Genomic DNA, 27,759 nt, shown 5'->3' with positions numbered 1-27,759 from the left:
CCTTTACAATTTAATAATATTTAGTCATATCAAATGTATATTAGAAATGGCTAGGATCGGGTGCTTGGATGATTTATAAAAAAAAACAAAAAAAACCTAGTTTGTTTAATTATTTGGTCAAACCCCTCTGAGCGATTTATCTAAACAAACAAACAAAAAAGTATATGATTCTTAAAGTTCATGTGGCCATACATGTATTGTGTACTTAGGATTAAATATATATATATATATATATATATATATATATATAAGCTATATATGTATATATCAGTGGGGATTTCTTTAAGACTGCAAGGGAAGCTCGGCTTCCCCTATAATGTCAAAAAATGAATGGTCAAATATGTACTATTGTGTTAACATTTTATTGACGTAAAAATGCGTTAGAACATGTTCATCTCGAAGATGAGTTCGTTCAGAATCAGCTACATATAGTAGGTCGGCTGACTCAATTTCCTTCTCATACATTCCTGTAGCGTCAGTGTATTTCCCTGTTGAAGCCTAGCGTCCATTGACTTCAATGGGACTGCTTTGAACAGTTTTTTTCAGTGCTTCGAAACTAGACGGCCATTGGATAAATGCTGCGATTATGTCCCGCCCACGGACGCTCAGCATCTCTGGGGGTGAATGGAGGAGTGGAAAAGTCGAAAGACTGCATCTCCTTTTGATTGACAGCGATTTTGTATTATAAAAAGTCGCTGACGTTGAAGCTATTCGAGCTCAGTCCCATAGTGGATTTTGCAAGTGCAGTCGAAAGACAAACTGCTGCAATCTATTTCTTGGTATTTGCTTGGCGAAATTGCTAGCCAATTTTCATCATACATTTCACACAATTATACACCACATTCCTTGTTTCAGTTTAACCTAATTCCCACATTTCCTCCGTCGAGTATAATATCTTTCTTTTTTTAGATTGTTTGTTCATTCATTCATACAGTAGGCTAGGCGAGTGTCGTAGGGGTGAACTAGCCAGCTAGCAAACAGCACACGATGGCAGACAGTGCTAATATTGTCGACCTGATTTTGGCGAAGCCATTAGAAAGTCTTCCTTATGAGGAGAAACTTAGAATTAAACTGCAGTGCAGATCAACACCTAAGATTGATTTAGTGCAAAAGATAGGGAAAAGTAACAGGTCTTTTCAGCTCTCCTGGTATGACAAAGTTAGCTGGCTGACTGGAAGTGCTGTGACAGAGAAAATGTACTGCTGGGAATGTAGGGCAGACTTTATGTATAAATAAATGGACAATTTTTATGATGTAGGCCGAGCCTACAATGAGCTTCCCCTCTTTGAAAGACCAGCAGCCACCACTGGTATATATGAAGATAAATAATTTTCGCACCTGAATTAAACGTTGTCAAAAGTTATCATTATGCACTTTTTAAAAAGTATCTTGAAACAGATTTCTTCATTAGGGACTTTCCTTGATTTATTTTTTTATTATTGTTGCATTTTTGTTTTAACACACTGGTTATTGTAGGCTACTTTGTTTTACTTTATATCTTTTATGTTTGTATTTTGTTCTTTGTCAAAATGTTTCTTTCCAGTTTAATAATATTTAGCAATGTTAATCAAATGTATATTTTAAATGGCTGGAAATGAGGTGCTTGGATGATTTGTACGTATAAATAACCTCTGTCCAACTATGGTTGGTCAAACCCCTCGATTTCTCTAAAAACAGCCCATAGCTCTAAGGACATCATATAAAAGGTCAATGTTATGTCATATTATGTCAGATATCTCAACCTAATTTAAAATCATTGCAATAAATTCTTAGTTGTTGGCAATAGTAAGTAACAATTCCTATCAAATGCAAAAACAGTTGTAAACGATGATATCATAACACACTAAATGCTCTGATAGAATCGCTGTTTGGACATTTATTGGGAGTTTTTTTTTTTAACTATTTATTTTTTTAAATCCAGTTTTTGTTTTCAGTTCTGATTTTAGTTAGATTTTCTTTTAGATTTTCATCTAAATTGCTTGCTTTTCTCTCAAAGTCAGCTTCCTCGTCTTCATCCTGGTTTGTGTGTGTCATCATCGAATGCAAGATTCAGAATACAGAAGTAATGGATATAACTGATACAACATATTCCCTGCTTTTAATATCTGGAGAATTCATGCAACAGGACATAGCTGATCACTTAGAAAGACCTGTGAGGCAACGGTTCCAATACTTATGCTCACATCAGATAGAGGGATGAAACTCTAAAAGTGCTGAACTTCTTAGCTGGTAAAACATCTATGTGTTGAATCACCCAATAATAAAATGTGACATTCTGTAGTTTTGTCTCATATTCATCTTTTAATCATATTTGTAAATGTCTTGACTCCACAGCCAACAGAGCAATTTTGTCTTTACTGTTCCAATACTTCCAATACTTATCCAATACTGTATATATATATATATATATATATATATATATATCAACCCAAGTACACAATACATGTATGGTCACATGAACTTTAAGAATCATATACTTTTTTTTTGTTTATTTGTTTAGATAAATTGCTCAGAGGGGTTTGACCAAACAATTACTAACTAGTTATATATATATATGTAAATCATCCAAGCACCCGATTCCTAGCCATTTCTAACATACATTTGATATGACTAAATATTATTAAATTGTAGAGAAATTCCATGATCAGTTCCCTCTTCACGTAGGCTTAGTATTTTCATCAGGTCAGTCATAGAAAAATCTGATTAGTTGATAACTTTTGACGTTTAATCCAGGTGCGAAAAGAATGAATATTTAGCGCAAGAGCACGTAGAGATGTGCGAGTGCACAGGACAAAGTTTGAACACGCACACGCACACTTGAGCGAGAGGAGAGACACGTATTAACACGTTCTGTTTTGTGCGAGAGCAAAGGAAATCCGCGTGCGAGCGGGAAGATTTGCGCTCGCGCATTATATTAATCTACTTTCACGCTACAAAAATGCGCTCTCGATATTTGGCAGTAAAATAACGCCATAAACACACAGCCATTAATGTCTAAACCGCTGGCCACAAAAGTGAGTACTTTTGTGGAAGATGTCCCCTAAGTGAAAATGTCCAAATTGGGCCCAATTAGCCATTTTCTCTCCCCGGTTTCATGCGACTCGTTAGTGTTACACAGTCTCAAGTGTGAATGGGGAGCAGGTATGTTAAATTTGGTGTTATCGCTCTCACTCTCTCATATTTCATAATGATATTTCTCCCCATTTCTCAAATTATCCAATGAAATGTTAGATTTTTGTGAATTGTCTTTAAATAAAAGATCAAAAGGATTAACTACGGTGGCCGAGAAGTGCAAAACAAATCACAATTCTGAAAACAAAATAACCAATTACAAACGCAAATGCTAATCTAAAAAACAAAATAACAATTCAGAAAACACAACAACAATTCAGAAAACATTATAACAAGTCAGAAAACACAACGACAAATCCGAAAACAAAACAAGAAGTCAGAAAACACAACGACAAATCAGACAAACCGGAAGAGGTAGGTATGGTTTGAGAGAGCGCCATTGGTTTGGGAATAGATTACTCACCGCTGACTAGACGAGACATCTGTCAATCAAGGTGTACAGGAAGAACAAGAAGAAGAACAGCAGAGTCAATTGATACATCAGCTCTGGTGGTGCAGATGGTAGATCATGTGTCATTGTCTATTTTGATGCGATCGACACGGGTTCGATCCCGCCTTTTGCCAAACTTTTTTTTCCTCCCTTTTCAAATCTCGTATCGCATCGGAAAGGCATTTATTTTCAATAAAAATTAAGGAAATTATCAAAAAGTTGAAAATAAAGTATCGGCTGGGGTTAGGGTAGGTGTAGGGAGGGCTTTATTGTCCCAATAAGGTGGCATCCAATTAATAATTTGAATTAAAATTATAATTTACACTCAATACGTTATTATTGCATACTGTTTTTTTTTTACTACAATACTGAGGTGCAGATAATTGCCACTATTTGCAACAAGTAGTATACATAGCACAAAATCCTGCTATTTTAACATAGTGTAAATAGGTATTTGCCCTTAGTGTAAATAGCATCTATTACTATATTGCACTTAGTTAAATAGCCTCTATCGCTATTTACACAGTGCAAATATCTGATGCCTAAAAATGTACATGCATGTACATTTACAACACTCTGTATTATATTACCTTTGAATCAGAATACAAAAAAAACTGTAAATTTGACATAGTTCTGTCAAATAGCGATAGCGTATTTGCACTGTTAAAATAGCAGGATTTTGTGCTATGTATACTACTTGTTGCAAATAGTGGCAATTATCTGCACCTCAGTATTGTAGTAAAAAAAAAAAAAACAGTATGCAATAATAACGTACTGAGTGTAAATTATAATTTTAATTCAAATTATTAAATGGATGCCACCTTACTGGTACAATAAAGCCCTCCCTACACCTACCCTAACGCTAGCCGATACTTCATTTTCAACTCTTTGATAATTTCCTTAATTTTTATTGAAAATAAATGCCTTTCCGATGCGATACGAGATTTGAAAAGGGAGAAAAAAAAAGTTTGGCAAAAGGTGAGATCGAACCCGGGTCGATCGCGTCAAAACAGACAATGACACACAATCTACCATCTGCACCACTGTAGCTGATGCATTCCAATAGTTGACTCTGCTGTTCTTCTCGTACTTCCTGTACACCTTGATTGACAGATGTCTCGTCTAGTCAGCGGTGAGTAATCTATTCCCAAACCAATGGCGCTGTCTCAAACTATACCTACCTCTTCCGGTTTGTCTGATTTGTCGTTGTGTTTTCTGACTTGTTATTTTGTTTTCCGATTTGTTGTTGTGTTTTCTGAATTGTTATTTTGTTTTCCGATTTGTTGTTGTGTTTTCTGAATTGTTATTTTGTTTTGTAGATTTGCATTTGTGTTTGTAATTTGTTTTCAGAATCGGGATTTGTTTTGCACATCTCGGCCACCGTAATTAACAATGCAAATTAATTTTCACAGCCTCCTTTGATCATATTTTCCAAGGGTGCCGAAATTTTTGCCATGACTGTGTGTATATATATATACATACACACATGTACATACAGGGCCCTACAAAAGTATTGGCCAGTAAGGCCAATTTCTTTATTTTTGCTGTAGACTGAAAACATTTGGGTTTGACATCAAAAGATGAATATGAGATGAGAGATTAACATTTCAGCTTTTATTTACAGGTATTTTCATCTGGATCTGATACACAACTTAGAAGATAGCACCTTTTGTTTGAACCCACCCATTTTTCATGTTACCAAAAGTATTGGAACAGATAGAATTAACATAGATTAAAGTAAAAAGACTTAATATTTAGTTGCAGATCCTTTGCTTTCAATAACTGCATCAAGCCTGTGACCCATTGACATCACCAAACTTTTGCATTTGTCTTTTGTGATGCTTTCCTAGGCTTTCAGCGCAGCCTCTTTTAGTTTTGGGGGTCACTCCCTTCAGTCTCTTCTTTAGCAGGTAAAATCCATACTCTACAGGGTTTAAGTGTGGAGATTGACTTGGCCAGTCTAAAACCTTCCACTTCTTGCCCCTGATGAACTCCTTTGTTGTTTTGGCACTATGTTTTGGGTCATTATCTTGCTGCATGATGAAGGATCTCCCAATCAGTTTGGTTGCATCTTTCTGTAAATTGTCCGACAAAATATTTCTGTAGACTTCTGAGTTAATTTTGCTGCTGCCATCATGTGTTACATTAATGAAGATTAATGAGCCTGTCCCAGAAGAAGCGATGAAAGCCCAAGCCATTACATTACTTGTGTAATGTGTACTATAATGTACACCTGTGTACACTGTGTTTCAGATGAGCTTGTATGTTTGGGAACATGAGCAGATCCTTTCTTTCTCCAAATTTTAGCCTTCCCATCACTTTGGTCCATAAAATCAGTCCATAAAACCTTTTCCCAGAATTTTTGAGACTCATCTCCTATTCTTCTTGCTAATGAGTGGTTTGCATCTTCTGGTGTAGCCTCTGTACTTTTGTTCATGAAGTCTTCTGCGAACAGTATATTGTGACACCTTCACTCCTGCCCTCTGGAGGTTGTTGCTGATGTCACTAACAGTTGTTTTAGGGTCTTTTTTAGAAAACAACTTTTTTTTTTTGCAAATTCAGAAAACAGCTGTCACAATGTTTCTGTCATCAACTGCAGATGTTTTCCTTGATCTACCCGTTTGAGGTGTGTTACTTAGTACACCAGTGATTTCTTTCTTCCTCAGGAAATTCCAAATGGTTGTACTTGCTATTGCCAGTGCAATGGTTTGATTGATTTTTCATCTTTTCTCAGCTTCACAATTGCTCTTTTTTCACCCATAGACACCTCTCTGGTTTTCATGTTGGTTAAACATCTAACTAACTATAAATGCAGTTTGCACGGATCTGAAACTGAGCGCAGACATTCAGTGCTATTTATTGTTTGAATAATCAATTAATAGGACACACCAGGGCAACAAAACACACCTTTCAGTCACATGTTCCAATACTTTTGGTAACATGAAAAATGGGTGGGTTCAAACAAAAGGTGCTATCTTCTAAATTGTGTATCAGATCCAGATGAAAATACCTGTAAATAAAATCTTAAATGTTAATCTCTCATCTCATATTAATTTTTTGATGTCAAACCCAAATGTTTACAGTCTACAGCGAAAATAAAGGAATTGGCCTTACTGTTCCAATACATTTGGAAGGCACTGTAGATATATATATATATATATATATATATATATATATATATATATATATATATATATATATACAGTATATATACAGAGCTGGGTAGTAACTGATTACATGTAATCTGGATTACGTAATCAGATTCCAAAAATGAAGTACTTGTAATTAGAGTAAATTACATTTTAAAGTACTCGTAATCAGACTACAGTTACTTTTTTATGGATTACATGATTGCATATTAGTCATACAATTGCAATAAATTATTCATAAATGATTAATTCTCCCTAATTTCTCTTTTGCATTTTCCTTTCTAAAATAGCCTAGCGATTATATACATATTATACATGTATATGTAGTCCAGTTTTGTGGACATTCACACAGAGACAGCATTTGACCACTGGATTTACAAAAATAATTTCAGGTTTAAGAAGGGTTTCAACATTGCATCAACTACTGATAAACACATTCATTTTTATTTGAATTATTACTCTGTAGGTTTTTTTTAACCATGTGTTATTAACTAATTAAAATGCACATAGTCACATTATTTCTTAGTTACATTTAATGCAGGCATTCCAAAACTTTTTGTCATCTATACCTTATTCACCGAATATATTTGCTTTAAGTACCCCTGAAATTTTTAAATAAATATTTCAATAATTAAGTATCACATTTGCATCTTCACGGTTTCTTTGATGTTGATTAATGATCACATGGCATGCAGGTAAATAAAAATATTTAATCTTTTTTAGTAAGTGTTTTATTTAAAACAAAGACTATAGAAATACAAAGACGATTCACTCCTATAGGCCTACTTATGAATGGAAGAAACTGCAATGCGCAATATGTAGGAATAGTCCCACCTTCTCAATGAAAGGGCCAAATTTCCCATAGAAACCTGACTAGACCAGCTAATGCACATGTACAGTATAAGCAGGTTATGATTCAGCATGCACATTGGCTGATCTAGCCTGAAAAATAAGCTTTTTAAATGCTATTTGAGCATAAGAAACAACATTCATTGGGCCATTAATTTCAGATTTTTGTTGCTGATTTGACATATGTAATTTAATTGTGAGTTCAGCAAGCAGTTTTGAAGATTTCTGGATTCCCCCATTCATTAAGATTAAGAATGCGTTGCAAATATGGCCGCCGAGTGAAGAGACTTTCCTCGAAAAGGAGTTTGTTTTAAAATTATTATAATTTTTTTTTTTATGATTTAATTAATTGTCAGCTTTTCATTAAACACACAACCCCCCTGCAGTTCCTTTACGACCCCTAGTTTGGGAAACCTTGATGTAATATAATGTTTCATGCACTTTATGTTGTAAATTACAATGAATGGAACAAGTTTTCTTACTCTTCACATTTTTTACATCATTATGGTACAAGATAATGCTATTTAAATCAATGTGATTAATGAGTTAAATAAAAAGTAATCTAAAAGTAATCTGATTATATTACCTAAAATGTGTAATGTAACAGATTATGTTACTGACTACAATTTTTGTCATGTAATCTGGAATCAGTAACGGATTACAATTTGTAAGTAATCTACCCAGCTCTGTATATATATATATATATATATATATATATATATATATATATATATATATATATATATACATACATACATACACACACACACACACACACACACACACATATATATATATTTATATATATATATATATATATATATATATATATGAGAAGAGTTTTTTGGTTCCAAAACGCTGTAAATCCATTTTGATTAATTTGAGTAAAAATGTGTTTTCTCTACCAAGAAAGTGGCAAAATGAAAACCACTATTTTCTGTTTCAAACTTTCACATAGCATATTTAGGTTATAGTAACATTAAAAATTCAAATCCAGATTTTGATTTTCAAAGATTCATTATAAAAACTCTTGTAAAAATGCACTAAATCCATTGAATCAATATAAAAGTTTTTTTCATATTTAAAATACACAACAAAGTAAGTTGATCCACATATGACAGCTTCTGAACTTGGTCAATACTAATCTTATATACAGGCACTGGACTAAAAATACATTCAATCAGTCTTTGCGATGTTATATTCATTTAGTTTACTAGTGCTACAGTGTAGGCTATATAACAAAAACATTAATGGCATTAATAAAAACACTTACACTGACAAGCTACGCGATATCGTGTTCATAATCTATATATAAAATAAATAAAATGCATGTCCCTGATGCATTCGTATTTTATTAACATTAGTTTTTTATATTTTAAATAATAATTATGCATTTCAGTGTTTTTATGCATTTTTACATTTATTCCAAAATAACGAAAGGCGATATCAATTTGAACAATATATTGGAAAGACTTCATTAGTTAGGCTAACATTAGTTCTTCTACTGCATTTATTAATCTAAATTAGATTCTATTTACACTTAGTGAAAATAGCAGTATTTTCCTAGTGATATGCTATTTACACTGTGCAAATAATTATAGATTTACACTATGTTAAAATAGCAGGATTTGCTGCTTATTTCAAATAGTGGCAATTATCTGCACCTAAGTATTGTAGAACATAATAATAATAATAATTTGTTACATTTATATAGCACTTTTCTAGGCACTCAAAGCGCTTTACATAGTAAGGGGGGTATCTCCTCATCCAACACCAGTGTGCAGCATCCACCTGGATGATGAGACGGCAGCCATAGTGCGCCAGAACGCCCACCACACACCAGCTTATTGGTGGAGAGGAGACAGTGATGAAGCCAATCAGTAGATATGGGAATGGTTAGGAGGCCATGTTGGTCAGAGTCCAATGGGCAAATTTGGCCAGGATGCAGGGGTTACACCCCTACTCTTTTTTGAAGGACATCCTGGGATTTTTTATGACCACAGAGAGTCAGGACCTCGGTTTAATGTCTCATCCGAAGGACGGTGCTTTTCACAGTATAGGCTGTGTCCAAATTCAGGGTCTGCATCCTTCGGAGTACTTATTTGAAGGATGTTACGTCACAGCGCCGCAACGAAGGCTGTCCAAATTCGTAGGATCCTTCAAATGCGGCCCACAAATACGTCCTCCTTTTCCCCGAATTGGAAGGATGGGTGTGGTGGATCCTTTCCCGTCCTACCTATCCCATAATTCTTTTCGGCAGACCGTAATGGCGGACGAAGCGAGCGGTAGCGGAGTGGGAGAGGAGTTTCTCTGACAAAACAAGCTAAAGTTTATGCTTCGGCTCAATGAATTTGTAGGAGAAATTAGTAGAATACTTAAAAACAAATAAAAATAGGCTATAATGGCTTACCTGGATGTGACTGTCTTGTAGTCTGATATAAAAAACTCTCCGACAACGAGCAAAGAAAGTATTTAATTTATTTAATTGCTTTATTTCTTCCAAAAGAATTAAAATGAGGAGAATAACTCTTTGTTTGTCCATTTTCCCGCTTCTTGCTTGGCGCTGTCACGGTTGCTAGGCGACAGGATATGAGCAACGGGTAAGGGAGGGAACTGAAAGAAGGGTAGGCTGTCCAAATTCACAAACACCGACTTCCAGGTTTTGCGGACGTCGGAGGATCCCTCCTCCTTCAACCGGGTAGGAAGGATCCTAAGGAGGATGCAGACCCTGAATTTGGACACAGCCATAGTGTCCCCATCACTATACTGGGGCGCTAGGACCCACTCAGACCGCAGGGTGAGCACCCCCTGCTGGCCTCACTAACACCTCTTCCAGCAGCAACCTAGTTTTCCCAGGAGGTCTCCCATCCAGGTACTGACCAGGCTCAACCCTCTTTAGCTTCAGTGGGCAACCAGTCTTGGGCTACATTTCTTTTATTTTTTATTATCAAAATATTTGTTACACAATCAAGTCAATACAAATCGCACTCAAAATAGAATAGCATATCCATCAAAGTATTACATGAATCCCTGATCCATCAATCCCATTCCTACGTCTTATTTGTCCTTATATTTATGTTTCTTCCCTTTTAGAAATTTAAACTTAATCCTCCTTTGTCATCCACACTTATAAGTCCACACCCATTAATGAAAACTTTTTCAAAAACATCCTTGTTCAGATATTTCCACATTAGAAAAACATTCTTTCTCATCACAGTTTTAAACATCACAATAATGTCCACTTTTTTCCTTCAAAATATGCTAAATTCCTTCTCGCCCAAATTGCATATCTTGCATGACTTAAAATAGAATTACTCAAATTAACCTTAGTGTCTTTGCAATTGTTACATTCACCAAATAAGAACAATTTTCTCCATTCATCTTCTTTTACCTCTTTTGTCCAGTTATCCTTGATCAATTTTTTTAATTTTTCATGAAATACATCCAGCTCTTTACATTCAAAAAAGACATGCATTAAAGTTTCTGTATCAGTCTTACATACATCACATTCTCTATTCTCATTTTTATTAATTTGATGAATCACCGCCTTTGTATATATTCTATTATGTCTTCATTTAAAATCTAAATGTTCACACTCCAGACTATTATACTTCACACTTAAGTTCTTCCATATTGTCTTTACATTAAATCCTGGGAACAGTTTTGGCCACACAGCTTCTGACGCAGGCAATTTAATTTCCTTTTTCACAAATATTTTATATATAATTTTTGTCGTTATATCAATAAGAAATTTATTTTCACATTTTTTTCCCAAAATAATTTTTTTTGGCATTCCCCAATTCCCCAGTTTAACAGTCTCTCTCTCAATAATTTCTACCCAAATCCTGGGCAAGCTCGTTTGAATATTTTCAGATACAGAATCCACTTTTGATTTTTCAATTTCATCATCCCAATCCACCACATAGTCATAAATAGCTCTATTTGGCAAAAAAACTCTTACATATTCATATTCCATATCCCTTACTTGTCTTACTCCCGCTTTCATGTACAAACTATTATAAAACATTTTTCCTTTCATCTGTATCTTTGGATTCAAAAATATTGGCTGCTTGTGTATTTGATTTATATTTTCGCACTCATATCCCACATCCATTAAAAACTCTGCCCATGCACTAAATACTTCTTGATAAAATAAGGATATAATTTCAAACATTGGCTTCTTTAAGGCCATAAATACCCCTTCTTCTCCGCATCCACTACTTTTATCCAAAAAATCTCTCATAAAACCTATTCCACTTTTCCATACAAGTACTTCTTCATTGTTTTCACTCTTATTGCTTTTGTTTTGACCTCTAAATCAATCAGCTTTAAACCTCCTTCCATGTACTCTGCTACTAATGTTCTTTTTGAAATTTTAACCCCCTTTCCTCCCCATAAAAAATTATTCAGGACCTCCTGCATCTCATTTAACACCCACACTGGTAAGTCAACTGCGCCCAAAACATAATTACATTTAGTAAACAGCAAGGAATTAACAACTATTACTTTACCCCTTAATCTTAAATCTCTTAATTTCCAAAATCGTAATACTTGTTTTATTTTATTTAAGATCCCTGTCCATGTAGCATCTCTTGCTTCTTTTGCGTTTACTCCTATATTCACTCCCAAAATCAATATATATTATTTTGTCACTTTAAAAGGAACATCACACTTGCTCATATCTACCCCTCCTATACTCATTATTTCTGATTTTTCTATATTAATTTTTGCTCCTGATGCTTTTCCGTATGTTTCCATGTGTTTCATTATTCTTGTTATACTTTCCATATCTCTTAATGTAAATGTTGTGTCATCTGCATGCTGGTGAATTAAACTAATTCCCCCATGTGGTACTGGAATTCCTCTTATTTCCCCATCACTCTTTACCATTGTTGCCAGCGGCTCAACTGATATTGAATACAGCATTGCAGACAGCGGACATCCCTGCCTCACTGATCTTTCTAGTTGAAACGGATTTGTTAAAACACCATTCACTTTTACACAACTTTTTGCATTATTATATAACAGCTTTATCCATCCCAGAATCCTCTCCCCAAATCCAAATTTCCTCATTGCTTGTTCCATAAAACAGTGTTCTACCCTATCAAAGGCTTTATTTAGATCCATGCATAACACCAACTCCCCTTCCCCATCTTTATCCATACTGTCCACTACATCCCTTATTGTACATATTGTATCTGTAATATCTCTTCCTGGTATACTGTATGCTTGATTTGGTGATATTATGCTCCCCACTACTCCTTTTATTCTATTGGCTATAACTTTTGTCAGAATTTTATAATCAGTGTTTAAAAGACTCAAAGGTCTGTAATTCTTCAAACTCAGTAGACTACCTTTATTCTTGTACAGTATAGTAATTACTCCCAAACCCATTGATTCTGGTACCTCCCTTCTCTCTTCCATACTCCTAAATAACCTTGTCAATACCGGTGCATATTTCTTTCTACATCAGTTAACCTAGCACTTACAGTATTTAAAACTCCCTCCACACATTCTTGTTTTACATTTTCCTTCTTGAAGAGTTTCTTATAACATGATTCTACTAGTTATATTATTTCTACAAAATCTGTTACCTTTTAATTCTGTTCCTTCATTTTCCAACTCTGTAATATATTTTTTTCTCTGCTTTTTTTTCTAGATTCAGAAAGAACTTTGTGCACCTTTCCCCCTTCACCGCATACTGTGCTCTACTCCTCACTATTGCACCCTCGCACTTTTCCTTTTCGAACATCTCAATTTCTGATTTTATCTGAAATAAATTTTATTTTGTAGACTCAGGGTTATTTTCTATTTTCTCTGCTTCTTTCTCCAACATGCCTTCCATGACCTCCATTTCTCTCTTTTTCATAAAATTCCTCTGTTTTGAATATCTTATACTTTTTTTTTATTTTCCCTTTCATCATTTCCCACCACTCACACACATTCTCATCAAATAATGGATTTTCCATTTCACACCTTATACATCCATTAATACTTTTCCTGTAAGCTTCTTCCTTTAATAAAGATGAATTCAGACACCACATTCCCCCTCCCCTTGCTTCCATATTACACCCATCTTTACCATCATAGCAGCATGATCACTTACTCCAATAAACTTATATCTCACATTTTTCACATAATGTAATATTTCCCTTTTAACTAAACATAAATCTATTCGACTTTTTTTGACAGTTTCCCAGCACCATTTGCCTTCTTGAAAATTCCCTTTTAAATGGGTTCTCCTCTCTCCAGGCATCTACCATGACCTCACTTTGCATTAATTCATTTAAACACTGTCTGGATGCATATGATTTAAAATTTGCACTTCTAGACACATCAAGTCTTGTGCACCATACATTAAAATCTCCAACTACTATGCAGTTGCCTGTACATAAAGGCTTCATTTGCTTAAAAACTCATTTCCTTTCAATTTCTGCATTAGGTGCATATAAATTAATTAATCTAAATAATTCATTGTAGAACATAAAATCTATTCCTAACAGTCTTCCTTTACCATCATTACATTATACATTTTCCCTCTTTTTATCAGAATCGCCACACCACAAGCCCTCTGATTTCCATAAATATCATCTTCACAGACTTTTTTTATATTAACCATCATGTCTTCAGACCAATGTGTCTCTTGTAAACAAATTACATCTGTTTTCAGCTTTCCAATAACCTGCTCAAACGTATTACAGTTTGAACAGGTAATGCTCATTATGTCACACATTGCACATAATACAAATGTAAGAAAGAGACAACACATTTAAAATCCCAATTTCTTACTTTTTGCAATGCTTTCTTCGTCCCCTTTCATTTTCCTTTTCAGCAGCTTGAAACTTCCTTCACTTGTGTCCATTTCCTCTTCCTTTTTCTTTCTCCTTCAGACTTTCCTCTTCATGGAGATTTGTTCCTTGGTTCTTTTTACGATCACCCCCTTCACTTTTGCCATCACTTTTGGTTGTCCCTCCATCTTCCTCTTCGGTGATCTGTTCCCTCAAGTTTCTCCCATTGCCTTCCTTAAAACTTTCCATCCCCTCTCGGTTTGAGTCGACATCCTCTCCTCTGCTCTCTTTCTCACCAGTCTGTTGTCCTGCTGTTATATCTCCTTCGATCCATGTGTCCTCTCTCTCCTCTTCCTCCTCTGTTAAAAGTTCCTCCACCTCTTCATACAGATCCACGGAGCTTCCCACACTTTCATCCTCCTTCCTCTCTTCTGAAATTTTGCATGTGTAAAATGCAGTTCTCCTCCTGCACACACTGCATTTTCCTTCATTGCATTCCCGCACATAGTGTCCCTGATTGCCACAATTAAAACATTTAAAGTTTGGACAGTCTCTCACTATATGTCCAGGTTGAATGCACAGACGGCAAACCTTTACCTGTCTGTCATGGATGACTCGAAAGTGCTCCGTTCCTCCCAGCGTCTCAAACTTTGTTGAGTATGGCAGCGATTTAACAGTATCTGTGATCTTGACTTTCAGGAATCTTGTTCCACCCACTATCTCCTCATCTTGAATATATGTTAGCAAGTTTAGGAACGAAACCACCTTCTCATTGTTGCTGATTTCCTTTGCCATTATCCGACTATTTTTTATCTTTAGCCCATCCAGTATTTGATCTTTTCCTTTGTTTTCATTCATTGTCAGTTCATATTCTCATGGGTTTTTATGTCTACAACCGATTACCACTCCACATTCTTCTCTTACTTTTTTCAGTAACTGCATCATAGTAATTCTGTCTTCCCCCACAATCTCAAGTCAAGTCAAGTCAGCTTTATTGTCAATTCTTCCACATGTACAGCACATACATACAGAGAATTGAAATTGCGTTACTCTCAGACCCTTGGTGCATACAGTTAACATTAAACACGTTCAGATACAGATAAATACAACCGATTACCACTCCACAATCTACAACCGATTACCACTCCACATTCTTTTCTTACTTTTTTCAGTAACTGCATCATAGTAATTCTGTCTTCCCCCACAATCTCAAGTCAAGTCAGCTTTATTGTCAATTCTTCCACATGTACAGCACATACATACAGAGAATTTAAATTGCGTTACTCTCAGACCCTTGGTGCATACAGTTAACATTAAACACGTTCAGATACAGATAAATACAGTTTAAACATATGTACATACAACTATACAAATATACAAATGAGGATATTGTAGAAAAAAAAACAAGAATTAGATCGATAAAGTGGCATAAGGCGCCTGGCAGATAGAGTGCAAAATATCTCCACCAACACTGTTAATCTCTTCTCATAGTTTAATCTTTTTGATACTTCTTCTTCATTCTCTCTCAAATTCCGTATGCCTTGCCCTTTGTCCATCTTCCTATTATCTGTCTGTATCGTTTATCGACACAAAAAAAGAAAAGTTCCCCAAACAGCAAAAAGCTGTCTGGGCAATTAAGCTACACAACTAAAAAAAAAACACTTTTCAAGATAAAAACAAACTAAACCGAAATAAAATCTGAATCTTTCTTCAAACAATCACTCTCCACCAGCTCTCTGCACCAGTACACTCACTTCCTGATTAGCTCAGTTGCGCCCTCAGGGTGGTATGGCTGCTGGCTAAATTAGTATGCAATAGTAACATATTGAGTCACAAAATATCATTTTAATTGAAATTATTAAATGGATGCCACTGTATCTGGGCAATATAAGCCCCCCCCCCCCCCCTACACCTACTCGATGTGATATGAGAAAATGGAGGGAAAAAAAAAGTTTGGTTAAGGGTGGAATCGAACCCGGGTCGATCGCATCAAAAATGACTTTGTCACTGGACTTGTAAATTAACCATTGTCTTTTGTAATAAACTTACATTGAAGGGCGGAGTTAGTGTTAATACTCTTCGTCAACCATATGCACTTGCTTTAATAGACACTCTGCTGTAATAGTTTTTTTAATAGTGAACTGATGTTCAGCTGTTCTTTTTAATATTCAAATTGTTTTCGAGTCATCGTCATAAAAGCTTAAACACTGTCACAGAAACTAAGATACATCATTAATTTCATCACAGTCACCACGTTTTCAGGCCAGTTCAAGTTTTTTTTTGACGTGAGACAGCAGTGCTATCTAAGCGGGTGATTTGTTTACTTACTTTATAAATAGTCAATAATGCCATAATTTTCTTCATTCCGGCCGAGGGCTTGCATGAAAACAAGAAGTGGGATTTATCGCATGAACCAATCACAACCGATTATATCCAATGATCATTGCCTCCTCTCACGTGATTTTTCCCCATTCATTCTCAATTACCCCCCACAAAACCTACGGCACGCTAAGGGGTTTGTTGTAAGCAGTGTTCATTTTGAAAGCACACAGTTTGTCAGCCACAGTATCGCATCAGATAGTGCACTATAGATCCTCCAAGGAACAATTCCACTCATTCTCTTCTATTGGAAATGAAGAATTGTATAAACTTGTTAAATAATCTAAACCAACAACCTGTATTTTAGACCCTGTTCCATCTAAGCTCCTAAAAGAGGTGCTTCCAGAAGCAATAGATCCTCTTCTGAATGTTATTAACTCATCATTGTCATTAGGATATGTCCCAAAAACCTTCAAACTGGCTGTTATTAAGCCTCTCATTAAAAAACTACAACTTGACCCCAAATAATGAATTAATTACAGACCTATCTCGAATCTCCCTTTTCTGTCAAAGATATTAGAAAAGGTAGTATCATCACAACTATGTTCCTTCATAGAGAAAAATGATATATGTGAGGATTTCCAGTCAAGGTTTTAGATCATATCATAGTACTGAGACTGCTCTCATTAGAGTTACAAACGACCTGCTTTTATCATCTGATCGTGGTTGTATCTCTCTATTAGTGCGACAAAAGAAAGACATATAATCACCCACTGCTCTTGACTGAAATACTTTAGTAGCCCTAAAGATTAATCTAAATTTATGTATAGAAATAAATATGTCTGCTTGAAAGAATGAAGAATATGGTAAACAAGTTGTTATAAAGAATGCATAATTAGCCTATATAATTCATTTAAATTTCATTAAAAAGAACACCATGTTCATGTTCTTTATGAGAAGTGGTTAAATTTAATTTTAACAAAGGCATGTTGTGTGTTAAATCGCAGTCTATCATGATAAAACCTTAATATCAAACCTATATAATGAGTTTGGAAATTTTAGAGAAATGCTTAATAAATGCACTGTAACTAAACACATTAGATTTTAGCCAGTGCAAAGGACTCATCTGGTTCCTGTGGTCTTGTCCCGATTGCCGTCTTGGAGACAGGGTCTTCACTGGGGATCAGTCTCTGGGGCTCATCTAGGTGTACTGGCTGTAGAGGTCATCTCTAGGTGCTGATCCACCATCTGATCTGAATACAGTCTGGATCTGGGTGGCTACGGTGACCTCGGAATAAGAAAGAAACAGACTAATATTAGCGTAGATGCCATTCTTCTAACGACATAACAAGTACATCGGGTGTTTTGGGAAGTGTTCCCGTTTCCGGTTGACCTAATTAATGCAGCCTAACAATCGTTTAATGGATTTGAATTATAGAAATGCGATAGTGTATTATGTGTAAACCAGGTTAAAGAGATGGGTCTTTAATATAGATTTAAACTGACAGAGTGTGTCTGCTTCCCGAACAGTGTTAGGTAGATTGTTCCAGAGTTTGGGCGCTAAATAGGAAAACAATCTCCTGCCCCCGCAGTTGATTTTGACATTCTATGCATTATCAAATGGCCAGAGTTTTGAGATCGCAGCAGAGGTGAGAGACTATAAGAAGATGTGCTGTTCAGATCTAGAAACGCTCTTCATCAACTGTAAACCTTTCTACTCGCTGCGGGAGTTCTGCTCGTTCATTCTCGTGAGTGTCTACAATCCACCGCAAGGCACGTGAGCTCAGCTTTACAGAAACTCACTGATCTGATCACAAACACAGAACAACAACACACAGACTCTGTTTTAATCATTCTAGGGGACTTTAATAAAGCAAATCTCTCCCATGAACTGCCAAAATACAGACAGCATGTTATATGTCCCACCAGAGACAGTAATATATTGGATCACTGTTACACAGCAATAAAGGATGTATATCACTCTGTCCCACGGGCAGCTTTAGGACTCTCTGAACACCGTTTGGTCCATTTTATTCCAACCTACAGGCAGAAACTTAAATCTGTTAAACAAGTATTACTAGAAGTCCCAGAGAGCAGCCATTTGGCTTTTCTACCTATAAAACCCGCAGGACAGCCGATGGGCTGGAAGGCTTTAGGCTAATATCCTTAATCAGCTGTGAACAGTTGCTTTTGTTATGTAAACAATGTGGGGCCATGCTGAGCCACTTCAAGGAAACTTGTGTTTCACTTTGCCATCTTAGGGAGAAATCAACACACATGTTTTTTTTTTCCTTTGTTGCTGAGATTTATTGATAAAAACAGTAAAATAAATAAAATAAAAAAGAAACCAACCATTTGTACACATATTTACAAATAATATTAAAAAGTGAGTGAGTACATTCCAGCAATCACTCACAATCCTGGCACTGCCATGGTATCTCCCGCCTGCATTTACCACATGTGTATCTGTAGCAGTGAACACATCGCACAGTGGCATGATTGTTCTTGCATTGGTGTTTGACCTGACACATGGCTCTTTTTCCAGGGCTAGGTGTGGAGGGTTGTGTCCGAAGCAATTGTTCTTTTCTTGCCTTCTTCGCACACATATGAGAGTTAGCCAACTCTCTTGCAAGCTCCACCAGGAAGTCCACCCGTCTTTCCTGCCTTCCGGTGCATGCTTGATACAGCACATGTGCATTCAGTGCTGCCATGTCAATCATGTTATAGAACACGGCAACTGGCCAGCGCACCATCTAGTCCATCACATCCACGCCGCACTTTGTGGTGTTGTAAAGGGTGACAGTGTTTGGCTTCCTTTTGGTGGTATTATCAGTCTGAATCACGCTGTGCATGCTGCTAAGAATGTAGACGGTCTTCTTCCGTTTGGTCCCCAAACACTGGAAATTGCAGCAAACTTATCAGTCTTTGCTCGATCACTCCGGGTGGAGGGCCATGAACCAATGAACATGCTCCGTTTCCTGTGCATGTTGAATAGTCCATTCTTGAATGCTATGAAGCATGTCAAGAGTGATGACACACAGGAAGCTCTGAAGGCGACTCGAGATACTTTTCCTGGCCTTAGCCGTTGGCTCTCCATCTGCAGCGTACGCTTTGGGGTGAAATGGAGACGCGTCCCCACCTGTTCTTCACGCCACACTGTGCCATCTTTCGCTGTCTCTGTCAGGTCAGTCCCCAAACGGGCTTTCTTTTTTGGTTGAGGAGCAGTCTCCTCATCTGCAGTGTGAACAAATTCAAATTGTGAGCAATGGAAAAGTCAAATGATATCACAAATGCATGCATAGATACTAATAATAATTCCAGTGTCTCCTTCTCTGTATCGGAATAATGTCTGAAATATCTTCCTAAATAAAAAGATACAACTAAAGCAAAGAAACAACTAATAATGTTTTGCACTTCAGATGGTAGTGAATGTCTGCTAAGTAGTACAAACAAAAAAGTGGACAATACAAAAAAGGCAGAGTAAATATTTATGTCACTCCACTCTGCTTTTTTGGTGTTTTCCACTTACTGGTTTGAAATGAAATAGGAAATAATATGAAATGAAACTTAACCTGAAGACAGATCAGACAGCTCTGAGTCCGAATCCGGCTGAAGTTCTATGTCTTCTCCATCTGAGTCACAAGGGTTTACTTCACTCAGGATCATTTGCAAGGCCTGCCGAGTGGTGAGTCTTCTCTGCATTTTCTGCATAGCAGCCCTCCCTCCCCCACACATACAAACAAGCCACCAGCAACCATTCACACACACACCCCCAACCCCCCTGCAGATTGCTCAGGTAATGACCACATTTACACATGAATTGATGCTAATGATAGCCAAAAGACTAGCCAGTTAGCATCCATTTGGCTAAAGGAGGGTTACAAATCTCTGGGACTTCTAGTGTTAAGGACTGTAAAGAGATGGAATAATGAGACAGAGCGGGCTTTACAAGCCTGTCTTGACCTTACTTATTGGAGTGTTTTTGAAGCTGCTGATGATCTGGATGAGCTCACAGAGACTGTAACATCATATATCAGTTTCTGTGAGGATATGTGCATTCCTACCAGGACTCATCTAACTTATAACAACGACAAACCATGGTTCACTGCAAAACTCAGACAGCTCCGTCAGGCCAAAGAAGATGCTTACGGGAATGGGGACAGAATCTTGTACAAACAGGCCAAATACACACTGGAAAAGGAGATCAGAGTGGCAAAGAGGAATTATTCTGATAAGTTAAGGATCCAATTCTCTTCCAGTAACACGGCTTCAGTGTTGAAAGGTCTAAAAAACATCACCAATTACAAGACACCATCCCCCAGCACTGTGGAGAATCAACAACTGACAGACGATCTTAATGAGTTCTAATGTAGTTTTGAAAAAGTCAAGTCAAGTCACCTTTATTTATATAGCGCTTTTAACAATACAGATTGTGTCAAAGCACTTAACAGTATCAAATTGGAGGATAGAGTGTCAGTAATGTATAATAATAAGATTAAACACAAAATTTTCAGTTAAAGGCATTTCATTGTTGAATTCAGAGATGTCATTGTCTGGCTGAGTTTAGTTTAAATAGTATCTGTGAAATCAAATTGACAATAATCGCTAGATTGTCTAGCTTGCTCCCAACTGAGCAAGCTAGAGGCGACAGTGGCAAGGAACCAAAACTCCCTCCGTGACAGAATGGAGAAAAATGAAAACTTGGGAGAAACCAGGCTCAGTCAGCGGACGTAGAGGACTATAATGTGATAAGAGCTCACTAAAGTACTGAGGTGCTAAGCCATTCAGGGCTTTATAAGTAATTAACAAGATTTTAAAATCTATACAAGCTTTGATAGGGAGCCAATGTAGTGTTGACAGAACCGGGCTAATATGGTCGTACTTCCTGGTTCTAGTAAGGACTCTAGCTGCTGCATTTTTGACCAACTGTAATTTGTTGATCAAGCGTGCAGTACAACCACCCAATAAAGCATTACAATAGTCTAACCTTGAGGTCATAAATGCATGAATTAGTATTTCTGCATTTGACGTTGAGAGCATAGGTCGCAATTTAGATATGTTTTTGAGATGGAAAAATGCAGTTTTACAGATGCTAGAAACATGGCTTTCAAATGAAAAATTGCTATCAAACAGCACACCTAGGTTCCTAACTGATGAAGAAGAATTGACAGAGCAGCCGTCAAGTGTTAGATAGTGTTCTAGGTTATTACATGTGGGGTTTTTATGTCTGGTAATTAACACCTCTGTTTTTTCAGAATTTAGCAGTAAGAAGTTACTCGTCATCCAGTTTTTTATATCGACTATGCATTCCGTTAGTTTCTCAGTTTGGTGTGTTTCACTGGGCCGCGAAGAAATATAGAGCTGAGTATCATCAGCATAACAGTGAAAGCTAACACCATGTCTCCTGATAATATCTCCCAAGGGTAACATGTAAAGCGTGAAAAGTAACGGCCCTAGTACTGAGCCTTGAGGTACTCCGTACTGCACTTGTGATCGATATGATACCTCTTCATTCACTGCTACGAACTGATGGCGTTCAGATAAGTACGATTTGAACCATGCTAATGCACTTCCACTAATGTCAACAAAGTGTTCTAGTCTATTTAAAAGAATGTTGTGGTCGATAGTGTCGAACGCAGCGCTAAGATCCAGTAGAACTAATAAAGAGATATAACCACGATCAGATGATAGAAGCAGGTAATTTGCAACTCTAATGAGAGCAGTCTCAGTACTATGATACGGTCTAAATCCTGACTGGAATTCCTCACAAATACTATTTTTCTCTAAGAAGGAATATAATTGCGAGGATACTACCTTTTCTAGTATCTTTGACAGAAAAGGGAGATTTGAGATCGGTCTGTAGTTAACTAGACCTTTGGGGCCAAGTTGTGTTTTTTTAATGAGAGGCTTAAAGGTTTGAAGGTTTTGGGTTTTGGGGACATATCCTATTGACAGTGATGAATTAATAATAGCTAAAAGAGGATCTATGACTTCTGGAAGAAGATCTTTTAGATGGAAAAGGGTCTAACATACATGTTGTTGGTTTAGATGATTTAATAAATTTATACAATTCTTCCTCTCCTATAGTAGAGAATGAGTGGAATTGTTCCTCAGGGGATCTATAGTGCACTATCTGATGCGATACTGTGGCTAACGGCTGCAAGGTTACAATTTTATCTCTGATAGAATCGATCTTGGAAGTAAAGTAGTTCATAAAGTCATTACCGCTATGCTCTTGGGAAATGCCAAGACCTGTTGATGCTTTATTTTTCATTAATTTAGTGACTGTATTGAATAAATACCGGGGGTTATATTTGTTTTCTTCTAGAAGAGACGAAAAGTAATCAGATCTAGCAGTTTTTAATGCTTTTCTGTAGGATAGGGTATTTTCCCGCCAGGCTATTCAAAATATCTCTAGTTTTGTTTTCCTCCATCTGCGCTCCATTTTCCGGGCTGCTCTCTTTAAGGTGTGAGTGTGCTCATTATACCACGGAGTCGGACTGTTTTCTTTGATTGTCGAAATCATACTCTAGATTTAATACTGTCACATGGAATTGAAGTTAGTGGTGTTGAAATTCTTCAGCAAAGTGATGATATCTCAGATCATTATCTAGTCTTGTGTAAACTCCATATAGCTAAAACTGTAAATTCTACACCTTGTTACAAGTATGGAAGAACCATCACCTCTACCACAAAAGACTGCTTTGTAAGTAAACTTCCTGATTTATCTCAATTCCTCAGCATATCCAAAAGCGCAGAAAAACTTGATGATGTAACAGAAACTATGGACTCTCTCTTTTCTAGCACTTTAGATACAGTTGCTCCTTTACGCTTAAGGAAGATCAAAGAAAACTCTGTGGTATAATGAGCACAATAGCACCTTAAAGGGCACCATTGTTAACCCACATTTAAACCTAACCAAAACCTAACCGTACCACCAAACCTGTTTTAAACGGAACCATATCTCACTATATATATATATATATAGAGAGAGAGAGAGAAATATAAATATATATATGTATTCAAGGTGTGTGGAAAATATGTTATTACTTGATGGTATGTCACAAGACATTCTTAGAGTCAATAAATTGGAACTGTTGTGTTTTATTTATTTTTCCTCAAAGTGGACACCGTGCTCAGACACTTCTCAGACAGGAGTGTTTCTGTGGATGGACCCCCAGAGCAGTGCTGTGGAGGAAGTGTGTCCTGCAGGGGCAGCGATCGAGTTGTTCCACTTGGCCCCGCCCACTCTGGCACTGATGCTGGGGGGTCTGAAACTGCCCCTAGCGAGCCTGTTAGCATCTCACACAGTGAGTCTCAAGACCACAACATGTCCTTGAAACAGGTGCTTTCAGGCTGTTCATATATTTTATTAATTTCCACATGGAAGTCAGACGCTATGGAAAAATAGGCTATCAATAAGTGTGGTTCAGGCATGTATACCATAAATCCTCTCTTTTCTTTCTCACTCAGTATGTTGCAGGTGGTGGGGGTTGAAGCGGTTAGATTATGTGCTGTTCTGTCCAGATGTGCTCACCACCTTTCCCACTATAGCACTGCCTCACCTTTTCCATGCATCATACTGGGAGTCCATGGATGCTGTGGCTTTTATTCTTAGACAGGTAAGTAGAGTTCTCTGCTCTACTACAAAGGTTGCATAACATATAATAGCACAACTTGAGGAAAAAAGCCTTGTTTACACTATATATTAATATCTATCTTGAGTTATCTGAAGTGAGCGGCACTAGGTGTAAACCACATTCAGACCACATCGCATATGTAGTGTAAACTGTAATTAATCCTCATGTATCTGGGACAGGGTTAAAGGAATGCCTACACACCTGTCAATTATCACATGTACTAAACTTTAAAAGTGAAAAATTCTATCATAATTTTACTCATGTTTTACAAAAATGTTTTTGTAAATGACTTTTGTTTTAGAACATGAAAGAAAACATTTTAAGAAATGTTTCAGTGTTTTTCACAGAATGGAAGTAAAATGACTCCAGTGTTGCTTATTCCTCAGAATACCATATTTTATGTTCCACAGAAAAAAAAAAAAAAAAAAAAAACAGGCTTTGAATAACATGGGGTTAAGTAAATGATGACAGAATTTCCATATTTTAGATGGATATCCCTTTAAGATAACATCAAAGTTGCAATTTAACAGAAGTAGCATGTGATCCATATTGTGACCCAAGTGATTATAGGGTGGGGTCTTGGCGGAATCCTTCGGTTGTTGATGGATGGATCTGAATGAAAAATGTCCATTTTAAGAAAGAGGTCGATATTAATTTTTATTTCAGGCTGACTTTAAGGTCTTACTGCCAGAAACTACAAGCTGGAGTTCTCATGAATATCACAATAAACTTTGTGTTGTCTCCAGATTTCCCCAAATATTTGCATAACTTCTGGAAAAGTGGTTGATTTGCTTTTTTATTCACTCATGCTTGCTGCTTTTCCCTCTAGCATAACAATAGTACAAAAAAGTCTAAAGTTCAGCCTTAAAAGGGCCATTGACAATGCTAAAAATAACATTATTTGGTGTAATGCTATGTGTTTACGCAGTTTAAGGTTCAAGAAACACATTATTTTCCACATACAATATTGTTACTCCTCTCTGCCCCGCCTTTGAATTGCATTGATTTTTACAAAGCTCATCGTTCTGAAAAGCGTGGTGTGCTCTGATTGGCCATGGCATCATGCATCGCTTCGCTGCAGCTATCCAGTGTATTGTGACTGACTGAATACCTCAAGCATGTGACGGAAATGTTACACCATGGGGGAATTCCAAACGGAAGTGAGCATTCCTATTCCCTACTCCATTCGACGGGCAGAGCCCTTTGAAGTGTGTTCTTTTTTCAACTTGTGTTACTTTGACAACGCTGAGCGTGCATGCAGCATTCAGCACTCCTTCAGTTGTTGCAAATAATATTTCTTCTCATTATTATTATTATTATTATATTAATTTTATTTAAATATTGTCTCACTGTGTCGTATTTACTATTAAACTTTTTGAAACTAAATGTACTTAAATTTACACTACCATCTTATATCATATTTCTATCACTGACAAAAATATTGTGTATCATATTAAAATAAAGACAAATTTGATCAGCCTATTCTACTTATGTTTGTATGTGAAGTCGAAATCAACCCCAACTTTGCTTTAAAATGAGATAATAAGAGCTAATAACTGAAGATCACATGATCACAAACGGAAATCACTTCCGTAAAGTGAGCATTGTATGTTCCCTTCGCTAACAGACTTATGGAAAGGCCCTTTGTGAAGGGATTCAGTTGCTCACTTTCATTTGGAACGTCTCTACAAATGGCATCTCTTTCCCGAAGTGCCCTTGAAAGGCGCAAAAAAGACGTTTGGAATTCACTCCATATTTGGAAACAAAATGCAATGGCACAGGTCAAACACATATATCTAGTGCAGCAATAAAAATTCAAATGCAGCACAGTGAAACACACATACACATAAAAATAGCAGGGAAAGGGATTAAAAGAAAACTCCATCCTTTCCACCCTCATGCCATCCCATATATATATATATATATATATATATATATATACATACACTCACCTAAAGGATTATTAGGAACACCTGTTCAATTTCTCATTAATGCAGTTATCTAATCAACCAATCACATGGCAGTTGCTTCAATGCATTTAGGGCTGTGGTCCTGGTCAAGACAATCTCCTGAACGGCAAACTGAATGTCAGAATGGGAAAGAAAGGTGATTTAAGCAATTTTGAGCGTGGCATGGTTGTTGGTGCCAGACGGGCCGGTCTGAGTATTTCACAATCTGCTCAGTTACTGGGATTTTCACGCACAACCATTTCTAGGGTTTACAAAGAATGGTGTGAAAAGGGAAAAACATCCAGTATGCGGCAGACCTGTGGGCGAAAATGCTTTGTTGATGCTAGAGGTCAGAAGAGAATGGGCCGACTGATTCAAGCTGATAGAAGTTATTTCAGTCAAAGACAACTTTGACTGAAATAACCACTCGTTACAACCGAGGTATGCAGCAAAGCATTTGTGAAGCCACAACACGCACAACCTTGAGGTGGATGGGCTACAACAGCAGAAGACCCCACCGGGTACCACTCATCTCCACTACAAATAGGAAAAAGAGGCTACAATTTGCACGAGCTCACCAAAATTGGACGGTTGAAGACTGGAAAAATGTTGCCTGGTCTGATGAGTCTCGATTTCTGTTGAGATATTCAGATGGTAGAGTCAGAATTAGGCGTAAACAGAATGAGAACATGGATCCATCATGCCTTGTTACCACTGTGCAGGCTGGTGGTGGTGGTGTAATGGTGTGGGGGATGTTTTCTTGGCACACTTTAGGCCCCTTAGTGCCAATTGGGCATCGTTTAAATGCCACGGCCTACCTGAGCATTGTTTCTGATCAAGTCCATCCCTTTATGACCACCATGTACCCATCTTCTGATGGCTACTTCCAGCAGGATAATGCACCATGTCACAAAGCTCGAATCATTTCAAATTGGTTTCTTGAACATGACAATGAGTTCACTGTACTAAAATGGCCCCCACAGTCACCAGATCTCAACCCAATAGATCATCTTTGGGATGTGGTGGAACGGGAGCTTCGTGCCCTGGATGTGCATCCCACAAATCTCCATCAACTGCAAGATGCTATCCTATCAATATGGGCCAACATTTCTAAAGAATGCTTTCAGCACCTTGTTGAATCAATGCCACGTAGAATTAAGGCAGTTCTGAAGGCGAAAGGGGGTCAAACACAGTATTAGTATGGTGTTCCTAATAATCCTTTAGGTGAGTGTATATACACACACACAGGTTTTTTCAGTCAAATTTATTTGTATAGCGCTTTTCACGATACAAATTGTTGCAAAGCAGCTTTACAGAAAATTTAAGTTTCTACATTATACTTAGGAGTAGGTTATTGGTGGTAGAGTAAGAACCATGCAGTTAGTTAAAATATATATATAACTTTCATTTATCAGATGTACACAAACTAAGATCTAAATCATCTTTCTGCATATGACAAGTATGGGACATCCAAAAATGACACTTCAGAAACTACACAAAGTG

At 36.8% G+C, this 27,759-nt stretch overlaps 1 protein-coding gene across 1 annotated transcript in view; it reads left to right on the top strand.

Annotated features, from left to right (window-relative positions):
- LOC306855602 (membrane-associated phosphatidylinositol transfer protein 3-like) overlaps nt 1-27,759 on the top strand; it is a gene marked incomplete at both ends in the record, with an annotated part of 159,023 nt that overhangs the window by 117,772 nt on the left and 13,492 nt on the right. Inside the window, 2 exons of the mRNA XM_079394375.1 lie at nt 23,792-23,977; nt 24,141-24,289. Coding sequence (XP_079250501.1) covers nt 23,792-23,977; nt 24,141-24,289 — 335 coding nt within the window. The remainder of the gene's footprint in view (nt 1-23,791; nt 23,978-24,140; nt 24,290-27,759) is intronic.

This window comes from Barbus barbus (assembly GCF_936440315.1).
Source record: "Barbus barbus genome assembly, chromosome: 36".
Lineage (NCBI taxonomy): Eukaryota > Metazoa > Chordata > Actinopteri > Cypriniformes > Cyprinidae > Barbus > Barbus barbus.
This window is presented reverse-complemented; position numbering and strand designations above follow the sequence as displayed.